We start from the raw sequence: 12048 nt of genomic DNA, 5'->3' as shown, positions 1-12048 counted from the left end.
TAACATGTCAAACTGTGGAAGTTAGCTCTTACAGTGTCACACACAAATATATCTTCTGTGTTCTCCCTCTGCTGGCCCACACAGCTGTACCAGGTGGCAGAGCTAGAGCAATACTTTATTTTTGTTTTTTCCTCAGAAAATTTTAGATGTCATAACTGATTTTACAATCGCAAATGATTACTACCCAGCAGCAAAACTGATCATATACAAATAATGAATTAGCTCAGCCAGCCAGTAAATTAAAGCAACACACCTACCCCCGGGATATACACTCAAACGCTGCCCGGCCAGATTTATGTCAAATAGGTTTTGCAGCATATCTGAAAATCCATCAGCTCTGGGCTATTTTGAACCAAGGTGGGGAGAAAGTTCCACAGTCCCAAAGCCCTCTTGGAGAACACCCTTCCAGCAGCTCCTTCTCTGTATAGAACTTAATTTTTTGTATAGAGCATTGAAAATTTAAGTAGTCCTCGCAAAACAGTCCATGTGAGAGAGAAATTATTTCTGTTTTACTAATGAGGAAACTGAGGCATAGGTTAAGGTGCTTGCCTAAGGCAACTCAGCAAGTATGTCAGTCATTATTAGATCTCTTGAGTCTTTGGCTTGCAGCTCTACGCTCCAGGGGATACTACACAGCACTGCCTCTTCTAGAACATAAGAGAAATGCATGGTAGCCTACTTGACCTTGGAGAAATCATGTACTTTATATTTAAAAATAAAACCTGTTGCAACTGAATTAGACATGGGTGTTACCCAAATAAAGTGGATTTTTTGGTCTGCTTATATGCACTCAAGTACCTGTTGTGTTTCCCAGGTCACTGCAACTTCATAGCAGTATAGGTTTCTAAACTGGGACAAGTCCTTTTTCTTGACATTTTAAACATATTTACCTTTTTTTGTTCCTAGTCTACAAACCTAATCCTAAAACTTCCAAACATTCATTGGCTTGTATTTTTAATTTCAGGCTCTTGGATTTCTCTATGCATCTGGCCTTGGTGTCAATTCCAGTCAAGCTAAGGTAACTCTGTCAATTCTTCGCTTTTGCTTTTATTTCACTTCAGATGCAAATGATTAAATATCTTCTATTCTTATTTTAGGCCCTGGTTTATTACACTTTTGGAGCTCTCGGAGGAAATCTGATAGCGCACATGTTTTTAGTAAGTGAGATTTCATAGCTAATTCACAGAACTAAAGTTAATAGAAATGCTCCTTTTTATCTAATTTTATATCTCGATTATTAAGATCATGAATGTTTTATATTCTAAACACCTAAAAGTATAGGTGCTTAGTTTGTATACACATGCTCTAGTGTTTAAAGTGCCTTTTCTTGCCTATGCATTCCATTACTTTTTAATACAGAAACCTTCCACAAAAGGTGGAAGCTAACGCTTAGGACTGGAGTCTCCTTCACAACTGTTTTGCCCTTATTTATCTCCAGGGATTTCAATGGAGTTACTCCAGAGTTACACTGGTATAAATGAGAGGAGACTCAAGCCCTTAAAAACCAAAGCAAGATCTTGTTTTTCTCCAACTGCACGTATAAAATGCACAAATAGAATATGATATATAAGATGCAAAACCTTTAAACAGAATGTGTTAAATTGTTGCTCTTGAGGCATGAAAATCTGTTTAGTTGTTTTGTGTGATTTAAAACACAAAGCTCATTGGCTACACTTGCATTCATTTGTAGGGCCCTACCAAATTCACAGCCATGAAAAATGCATCATGGACTGTGAAATCTGGTCTCCCCCCATGAAAACTTGTCTTCTGTGTGTTTGTTTTTTACCTTGTACTATACAGATTTCATGGGGGAGACCAGCGTTTCTCAAATTGGGGGTCCTGACCAAAAGAGAGTTGCAGATGGGTCACAAGGTTGTTTTAGGGGGGTTGTGGTATTGCCACCCTTACTTCTGCGCTGCCTTCAGAGCTAGGGTGCTAGAGAGTGGCAGCTGCTGACTGATGGCCCAGCTCTGCAGGCAGGAATGCAGAAGTAAGGGTGGCAATATCATATCATGCCATCCTTTCTTCTGTTCTGCTGCTGGAGGCGGCTCTTCCTTCAGAGCTAGGCTCCCGGCCAGCAACCGCTTCTCTCCAGCTTCCCAGTGCTGAAGGCAGTACCGCAACCCCCCTACAATAACCTTGTGACACCGACCCCACCCCAAAACTCCTTTTTGGGTCAGGACCCTTACAATTACAGCATCAGATTTAAATAGGTGAAATCATGAAGTTTACGATTTTTAAAATCCTATGACCATGAAATTGACCAAAATGGACCATGAATTTGGTAGAGCCCTATTTATTTGTGTTAGGACTAACTGGCTGACATCCCAAAAATCCTTCTGACCTTGTATTTAACAGTACGTCTAATCTTAAGCATTTCTTCTGCTGTGAAAAGTTGATGAAAGTCACATGAGTGCATCCGGCTATTTAACTGCATAAATGTCCAATAAGTGGCTGTATAACTGATGGTTCCTTGCTTTTGTATCTTTGCAGGGTTACCGGTACTGGGGTGGGATAGGAGTCCTTCAGAGTTGTGAATCTGCTCTCACTCACTATCGACTTGTGGCTAATCATGGTAAAAAAAAAATTCATATTAATGAAGGAGCAAATCTAGAATTACCTACAATATTTGTCTGGGCATACTTCAAAATATTTAGAATTTTATTTTCTTATACTTCCATTAGTTGAACACACTGGTAGGTTAGCTCTTACAGATATTGTAGACCAATTTATGATAACTTATTCCATGTATAACCTTTAAATTTAAAGTTTTAATTCTGAAGGATACCAAAGTACTTCAAATTGATATTCCCAGGCAGAATTAATCTTATAAATTAACTGATTTTTCTAGAAAAACTTAATAGGTTTTTGTATTTATTTCAAAAACATCCTTTGAATTCTGGAAATTCAGAGTTAAGGTTGGTTGTGGAACCTAACCTGTCTTGCACTGTGCACCATCCATGTACGGCAGAGTCACAACCAAAACTGTCTATTCCCCTTTATCATGTGCCTACAATACACAAAATCATAGCATAACTAGTTTGTTCTTGAGAAGTACTTACTCTAATATACCGGCCCCTATGCCCAGTTTATGGGATCTGAGTGAATGTTTGATTTCGATAAAACCAGTCTTTCTGGTGGTGTGCCAAAAATGTAGCTCTCAGTTGAAAGTTGTCTGCAAATAGCTTACTTTATATGTCTTTGTATGTTAACTTCATGTTGCTTTCCTTGTTCTTCTCATCTTCTTGTCACCAGTGGCTAGCGATATATCTCTGACAGGAGGCACAGTTGTGCAGAGAATTCGCTTGGCAGATGAAGTGGAAAATCCAGGAATGGCCAGTGGGATGCTGGAGGAAGATTTGATTCAATATTACCAGTTTCTAGCAGAGAAAGGAGATGTACAAGCACAGGTATGATCAGTGTGACACAGTGGGGTGGGACTCTTCCAGAGGCTGTTGGAGCAGTTGCAAATGTGTGAAGCTCTCAAGAATCCAGTTTCTTCTCTTGCTCCCAGACCAACATGGTTACTAGAGCTGATCAGAAATTTTTCACTGAAACGTCTTTTGATGGAAAATAGCTTTCTGATTATATTTTTGTTCTGTTAAAATTTTCAGGTATTTGTTGAGAAACCAAAACGTTCTTGGTTTTCAAACTTAAAAACTCCACCAATAAAAACTGACGAACACAATTTTTTTTTTTTTGGGGGGTGTGCTTGGAAAATAAAATTCCTTTTTTGATCAACATTCTAATGGTTGCTTTCCTCACACCCTGAGGAGGAGAGAGCTTTGCAACACTCCAACTCCTCTGGCCAGTTTAAGAGCAGAATTGGCTGTTCTGGAGGGAGCCTTGACCAGAAGGACTGTCACAGTGCAGGGCCTTCAGGACAGAGGAGCAGAGGACTGCTGAGGGCCTTGGAGAGACCAATATGACCATAGTTAGGTATCTTGTCTGCGGTTGTAAGGTGGCTAGATTTAACTAGAAGAACTGTCACGTGCAACCATCAATGTTCTCCATCCCCCTTTGTTGCTGTTTTCTGCCTCTGTTCAGTAGAACCCAACAGAATTCTACGTAGCACTAATGTTACATTAGAAATGTTCACCCTAAGGAATAAACATGGCACACTGGAGTGGCCTTTGGACTAACAACATACCAACCATGTATGGCAGCAGTGACACAGTTAAGTAGAAGGATTGAGAAGATATGATTTTTTAAAACTAAGGTAACAAATTCAAAGATGTTCGATCTTTTTTTTTTTTTTATATCGTAACAAGGATCTTAAACCTGGAGGAGCTAACTCATTTGCGTTAGCCTTTTGCCTCAAACTGTGGTGGCTACTAAAGCAGAATAATTTCGTTTTCAAGCTTATTTCCTTTCATCTTTATCTCTGATAAACAATTTGGTATGCTGTTTGCTGAGCATGTGATTAATTTATTCAATTTGTAATTATATTGCTTGTGTATAAAGCTTCTGTATACAGGGACACACAATGCGTTTAGTTTTTGTTTTCGTTTTTCAGGTTGGCCTTGGGCAGTTACATTTACATGGAGGAAGAGGAGTGGAGCAAAATCACCAGGTATCCATTTTACATCATTGCTGGCCTTTAGTGATAAATATAATGATTTACAAGAGAGTAAATTGTCTAGTCCTCCTGAAAAACTAAAACGGTTGTCTAAATGTTGGGTTGATACAGCAATTGTGACTGGCTTTCTTAGCTAGTTGTATGCACTATTCTGATTGGTAGAAGGACCAGATTCTCTCCCTGTTTACACATTAGTTGAAGACATTGGAGATGAAGTCAAAATACATGGTGCAAGATTCCTGTACAGAAGAGACAACACACTTCATTGCATATCTCAGTGACTGAGCTTTTGCATGCATAAGAGGCTTTTCGTGGTGTGCTGATGCATAGATTTGAAATTAGAATCTGGCCCTTGTTGTTTACAAGAATTGTTGCTATACAATAAATATACTCTTTCATGGTTGAATAAGCAGCAAATGGATGTGTGGCTTTCAGTACTGCCAGGTGTTCACAATTCCCAGCTCATTGCTGAGTTGGCTTATGCAATAGGAAGAAATTGACTTGCTGCAAAGAAAGGCAGGCAGAATTTTTAAAAAGCTTATGTGATGGTAAATGAAGATCTTATGTGTATCCCATAAGACTCAGAGTGGACATGTCATGAAGATGATTATTCCAGACTAATTCCCAATAAGAGAGTGAGTGAACTCTGCAGTTGTCTTTAAATCAACTGAAAACAAACAAAAACATCCTTTGTTCAGCATTGTTTTTGATCCATATGTATCGTTCAGACTGGGCACAGCCACAGAGTCTGCACTGAAGATGAAGGCAATTTGAAATACCTAACATGGAGTTTTGTAACTGCCAGAGTGATAGTGTTCCCACTCGCTCCTCAAGTATCAATCAAGAATTTATAACCAAGGAGGCCTCTTAGAGCCAGCAGCTAGTTCTGGTCAAACTGAACTTTAAATTTAGCCGATTTAAATGAGCTTTCCCTAGTGACATCAAACAATCCTGGGTATTCAGCTCAGAATAGTACAAAATCAGCTCTAAATATCTACCCAGATTGGAGAATGTCCTACGGACACACATGTCCCTACAATTAAGTTTTTTTTGGGATGAGTTAGGCTAGGCTAGTAGGGCTCAGCTGCTTAGACTGCTCACAACTGGAAAAATGAGGCATCACCTCCCTGAATTTTGGGGGAATGCCAGGCCCAGGGTGCCTGCTGGTCTAGGTATGCAAATTATGTGGGGGGAACCTCCTATTACATATATTTAATCATTCAGTGGACTTGGGCAAACTGTCTAATTAAACAGCTCCTGTTTCCCAATAGTGACACTCAACTTAGTGTTAAAATCTTGGTCAGAATTTTGGCCATTCTGTGCTTAAAAAGAGAGAGCCATACTGGAGATAGAGGAAGACCAGAAAGGTTTCATGAATGGCAGGTTGTCCTCAGACACTGTGTGTAGCTTTTTTCTATGGCGGGGGGGAAAAAATGCACCTGGAGGCAGTGCTCTCAAAATGGATTATGGAAAAAGAGCTGTAATTTTAGAGTGGATTTACCTTATGCAAATGCCTAGAGAATTCATCTTCTGAAACAGGTTAATATGAAGCTGCTTTGCAAATTGAAATTAATGGCATTATTTCTGACCCCTCGTGCTAACTCATGGCATGCCAAGAGATGTTCATCTTCATGTTGGAACCTTTACTGTACATCACAAGCAATATTTGGTAATATACCTGTTACCAGTGGAGTGTAATATAGAATCTATAAACACTGTTTGTTTATGGAGAGGAAATGCTTTTATTGACTACAATACTTTTGGACTCTTTCTTACAGAGAGCATTTGAATACTTCAACCAAGCAGCTAATGCTGGTAACTCGCACGCCATGGCCTTTCTAGGAAAGGTAAGACACTAGTATTTCCAAAGCATGCAAATGTGGATGACTGTTTCATTGAGGGTTGCTGGGTATTCTCCTTTTTTTGAAAATCAGTATGATTATTTAGTTGTCTAATTAAAGACTTAAGCTCCTCAATTAGGCATTCACTTTACCTCACCCTCCTTGTCTTTCTAAAGAGGCTTTGTTTTAATCTCTTATTGGACCAACTTCTGTTGGTGAAAGAGAGACACTTTTGAGCTACACAGAGCTCTTCTTCAAGTCCTAATGCTTTAGAGGAAGGTGTAAGAAACTTCACAGTAATCATTGTTTTAGTAATACAAGAGTTCTAGCTCTCCGTTATTCACTCCTAAGCCTTTCCAGCATATTCGGTCTGTGTGTATGGTATACACTACTGTTAATGGAGCAATATGGTAGCTCAACTTTTTCCAGAATGCCTTTTGATGAAATACAAAAGTTTCCAATAACAAAGCCTCCTAATCAACATAATCTAATTGGTTAAAGAGCAATTTCTTTTGATAGATGTGTTTTTCTTGTATTTTTAAAAGACCACTATTTAGCCTTAGTCTAAAACCACATCTTTTCTTATCTATACATGTTGAAATTTGCACTAAATAGAAATTGTTTGTATATTTTCAATGACAGCCAATAAAAGAAATGGACATGAATTCCACATGGAAAGTTAGTCGAGGTTCTTCACTTCTCCCACTTAAAACTAAACTTTGCCCCTTACTTAACTGTTAGTTCTGCTTTTGTCTCCTAGATGTATTCGGAAGGAAGTGATATCATACCCCAGAGCAATGAGACTGCTCTTCAGTATTTCAAGAAAGCTGCTGATATGGTATGTTTTTGGTGGTATGGGGTTTTTTTGTTTTTTGTTTTGTTTTGTTATATTTTTTTAATTGAGTTTTTTTTTAAAAAAAAAAGGCCATATCTGCTGAAAGGTAGATTGTGATTGTTCACAAAAGTCTCCCTTTGACTTCATTTTTTGTAACTTAAATAGCTAAAAATTCATATGTAAAGTACTTTACAAACATAGACTATTTCATAAGACCTAAAATTAAGTTCCTGACCACAGTGCTTCATGGAGTTTGCTCAATGCAACAGGTGCAACAATTTTTTTATGACCTGCAACTATTGCTTCTGGTTTAGATGTTTAAATCCCGTCTCTAAATTTCCCCTGCTGTGTGTGTGTGTGGTCTTCACTTACTCTCCTAAATGGTTGTATAGCAAAGCTATAAATTAAACTGACACTGTGTTCTACCACGGGCTGCAGTTTTTCTCTTGTCCATGCATCATATGCTTTCATTTATTTTGATAATATGCTCAGATTATTTTACTGAGTTTTAAATACGAAAGAAGCTTGAGCATTTAAAATTTTTATTTTATGGGAAGATTAGCTTGCGGCAGAAGTAGCCTTCTGGGAAAGAAATACAGTGCATGTATAAAATGTGGTGAGAGTGAAGTTCTTTGGGTTTTGGGATAAAGTGCTAGTACTTTTCTTACTCTTCCATGCCCTGCAAGATGACAACTAAGATTAGCAACTTGATTACTGCTTGAATTTGTCTAGATACCTGGGGTGAGATTCTCACCCCCTTTCCAGACCTTTTATACCACTCCAGCACTTTTTACCCAGCGTAACAGGATCCTAACAGCCCTGGTAGGGGGAGATTCCCCCCAGTGCATGCACTGTGAAAGACAGCTGTGTAAAGCTGCCTTCAGAGGAACACTCACAAGTCCTGGTGTATGGAGGTGGATGTCAGGGCAGAGCCATAGCATGCAGTGCGGTAGAGATTCTAGGCAGTGCGGCATGCCATAAATTGACCATTCCAGAGAGGTTGTCATAATTTAGGGCCCCAAGGCTATTTGCTACACCACAGGTCCCTCCAGTGCTCGGAACAGCCCAGACTCAGGAGCACACAGGTGGCTGAAAGCTATCTTAGTGCCACCTCCCCTTGGGGACTGCAAGTTCTGTGCTGTCTCTCTGAGAGTCACAGCATAGGTTCTTACTTCAGGAGTTGGATACATCCTAGTTTTCTACTGAAATCAATGGAGTGGTAACAGAATAAGGGTAGCACAATAGGCGCCAAGGAGAGGCTAGCACCATAGGCCTTAAATAGGGACCGTGGCATTTTAAAGAGTTTATGAAAATCTGTTAATCTTCAACAGTAGTTATCCTAGAGGATATTAAAGGACATATTAAAGACTTTGGTAAAACTTGTAGCCAGGTCTTCCCTCCCTCCCCCCCGCCTTTTTTTTTTTTTTTCCTCCTTAAGTGTTTTTTCCTTTGTTGTCAGGGTAATCCAGTTGGACAGAGTGGGCTAGGAATGGCTTATCTGTATGGAAGAGGAGTTCCAGTGGTAAGTCTGAATAGTATCTTTTCAGTCCTGATCACCTTGTGGAAAAACCAGTCAATTTCTAAAATACCTGGTTGGTAGAAGAGAGGTATAATAATCTTATTTGCTGATTTTTTCCTTCATAGGTAATCAATTTTTAGTTGCTCAAATCCTATGGATATAAGTCGTGAAAGTAAAACTCCAGTACTGAGAAATATAATACCCTTATATTTTCAAATAGCTTGAACAGCCAGTGCCCATTAAAGATGTTACTAGTCACAGGACTGAAATAATTCTTAAAATACAAAACCTACTATAAAATACTTTTAAAATCCAGCTTTATTTTGTCTTGCAATTAGACGTAGCTCTGAACTATTCCTGTTTATTTCTTGGTTCAAGGACACGCAAGTCTATACATAGATTTTTATGGAAATCTGCAGGGACAAATGCTTATATCACTTGCCTTGCTAGTGATTCCATGTGCAAGATATACCTTCCTGGAGCTCCAGGTATTCAGCTCTGCAAACAGATAAATTCAAGGTGTCTGTAGTTGAGCTGAACTATTTCAAAGCTAAATAGTGCAGCTAAGAGGTTCTAGAGCTGTTTTCTCCTGAAACAGTACAACGTGTCCATTCCATGTAGCTAAACAAACAAAAATTATGTCTATGCACAGCACTGCAATCAGCCATTGTAGTATCAAAGCTTTATGGATACCCGTCCTATAGCTACTGGCATAGGTTTTTGAAGCAGAGGTTTGTTGGAGAGCCTGTAAAATATTTAGTGATTTCTTGGGTGTCCTAAAAGACTGAGTTAATAGCCCCATTTTCTACACTTGCAGACAAGTGCTAGAGAATAGTCTACTCTGAAGAGTACATAAAAATCATAGAAACGTAGGGCTGGAATGGACTATCAGGGTCATCTAGTTGGGTCGTGCCTCAGTGCAGAGGACTGTAGTATACCTAGTCCACCCCAACAGGTGTTTGTCTATCTAGCCTGTTCTTAGAAACCTCCAGTGACAGGAATTCCAAAACTCCCTTGGAAGCCTAGTCCAGAACTTAACTACGCTAATAGTTATAAAGTTTTTCCTAATACTTACTCTGCAGCAAGGGAGATTTAGATTAAGCGGAATACTTCTTGTCCTGCATTCAGTTGACATAGAGAACAGTTGATCCCCATCTTCTCCGTAACAGCCGTTAACAATTTGAAGACCATTATCAAGTTCCCCCTCACTCTTCTTTTCTCAGGACTAAACATGCCCAGTTGTTTTAACTTTTTTCCTCATAGGTCAGGTTTTCTGAACCTTTTTGTAGCTCTCTGAACTCTGTCCAGTTTGTCCACATCTTTCCTAAAATATGCCTCCCAGAACTGGCCACATGCTCCAGCTGAAGCCTCACCAGTGCCAGGTAGAGCAGGACAGTTACCTCCCGTCTCTTACATATAACACTCTTGTTAATACACCCCCCAAGAATGATGATAGCTTTTTTCACAGCTGCATCACATTGTTGTCTTACTCAACAGAACTCTTCTTTGTGTTTTATATGTAACTCTTCTACATAGCTGGAGAAGAAGCATTAATTTATTTATTCTCCTGTTGTCAGCAAAAACATATAGACATTTATGGGCATATAATCCATTCTTGATGCACAGATACATGCATACAAGTCCATCCTCATTTTGATGAGGCTATATCTCCTTAGTGTGCCACCCTGCTAGGCTCTATAATGACTCAAGCTGTCTTACTGCAGAATTATGAACTGGCATTAAAGTATTTCCAGAAGGCTGCAGAACAAGGCTGGGTAGATGGACAGCTTCAGCTGGGCTCCATGTATTACAGTAAGTGGCTTCAGAATGTTGTTGCATTACGTATTCACTAGATGGCACTGGGACAGTAGGAGTGTGTTTAACATATGAGTCAGTACTGTATATTCATCAGAGGAATTTAGACCACCTAGCACAAAATATAGTAAAATAGTCTTCATGTTCCTTCAGTCTGAATACTTAGACCTTACCTGATGGCATTTTTCTTAACAAATTGCCTTCAGCTACTGTTTCTTAATTGTTTTAAATTAAAAACACAACTACTATATCCTTCATTTTGGTTGCCGTTCTGCCTTTGTGGGTATTCATTTGCAATCTCTGAATAGTGTTGACCTCAGGCATGGCTTCTTTCTTTGTAGATGGCATTGGAGTGAAGAGAGACTATAAACAGGCTTTGAAATATTTTAATTTGGCCTCCCAGGGTGGTCATATTCTGGCTTTCTATAACCTGGCACAGATGCATGCCACTGGCACCGGGGTGATGCGCTCCTGTCATACTGCTGTTGAGGTGAGGCCCTCTCTTCATAAATTTACAACCCAGGCTAATTTGTAGAGCTGGTCAGGAGTTTTTGATAGATTATTTTTGTGGAAAATGCTGATTTGTCAAAACAAAACTGTTCATAAGAAACAGTCGGTTTTGTTCTGAAAAAAAATTGAAAACGTCTTGATGCTTCTGAAATAAAAATTCCAGGTTTTTTTTGTTTTGTTTTTGAAATTTTCAGATAATTAAAAAATTGGTCAAAATTGAAACAATGTTTCAATTGATTCCAACCAATTTTTTTTTTTCCAGACCGTTTGTGAAAATCTTCAAGATTTTGACTTTGTCCCCATACAGGACAGGAAAATTTTCAAATTCTTAAATGTTCTTGGGACAGGAAAAGGGTTTCCCATCCAGTTCTACTGATTTGTGAAATTGAGTGAAAGTTACTGACTATGTAAGTAGGCTGCAACTCAGTTGAAATCAGTGGAATAGTACACTTCGCCCAGTCCCCACTGGTGTTGAATTTTTCCTGTTGAGTTTAGACCCTGTTTCACAGTATAACTTGATAAATGAACAAGCACCTATATATTCCGTGGCAAGGTTCCTAGATTCTGTGGCACTCTGCAGTGGCATCTGGAAGTGTTGCAATAGCTTCACTTAAATTAGAAAGAAAGAAAAAAAAAAAAAAAAAAAAAAAAGCAGGGGGGAGGATTTTTAATATGAAGGCAAACGATACAACCAAGACGGTAGTCCCTATTTATTTTGAAACTTGAGTTCTCCAGCTGGGGAGGGCTTCAATATTATCTTTGTAATGGAGAGCTAGAAACTTTTTTTTTTTTTAAAGCTGAGTTCTGAAGTAATGTGGATTCTGCCACAGATTTTGTGGAATGTGTGGGCCTTGTGCACAAACATATGCAATACAGACAATTCTGAATACTAAACAGCTCTTTCGTAAAAGAAACAAGAAAACTGGTAACCTCATTTTTCCTTGTGCTG

The 12048-nt window shown here is 38.9% G+C and overlaps 1 protein-coding gene across 2 annotated transcripts in view; it reads left to right on the top strand.

Moving 5' to 3' along the window:
• SEL1L (SEL1L adaptor subunit of SYVN1 ubiquitin ligase) overlaps nucleotides 1–12048 on the top strand; it is a 56736-nt gene that overhangs the window by 30299 nt on the left and 14389 nt on the right. Inside the window, exons 7-16 of one of the 2 annotated variants that reach the window (XM_073349350.2) lie at nucleotides 965–1018; nucleotides 1098–1157; nucleotides 2494–2575; nucleotides 3256–3410; nucleotides 4517–4573; nucleotides 6358–6426; nucleotides 7181–7258; nucleotides 8715–8777; nucleotides 10499–10586; nucleotides 10931–11079. In XM_073349350.2, coding sequence (XP_073205451.1) covers nucleotides 965–1018; nucleotides 1098–1157; nucleotides 2494–2575; nucleotides 3256–3410; nucleotides 4517–4573; nucleotides 6358–6426; nucleotides 7181–7258; nucleotides 8715–8777; nucleotides 10499–10586; nucleotides 10931–11079 — 855 coding nt within the window. The remainder of the gene's footprint in view (nucleotides 1–964; nucleotides 1019–1097; nucleotides 1158–2493; nucleotides 2576–3255; nucleotides 3411–4516; nucleotides 4574–6357; nucleotides 6427–7180; nucleotides 7259–8714; nucleotides 8778–10498; nucleotides 10587–10930; nucleotides 11080–12048) is intronic. The other variant, XM_073349351.1, reaches the window with a different exon arrangement.

Source organism: Lepidochelys kempii, chromosome 6 (genome assembly GCF_965140285.1).
Source record: "Lepidochelys kempii isolate rLepKem1 chromosome 6, rLepKem1.hap1, whole genome shotgun sequence".
Classification (NCBI taxonomy): domain Eukaryota; kingdom Metazoa; phylum Chordata; order Testudines; family Cheloniidae; genus Lepidochelys; species Lepidochelys kempii.
This window is presented reverse-complemented; position numbering and strand designations above follow the sequence as displayed.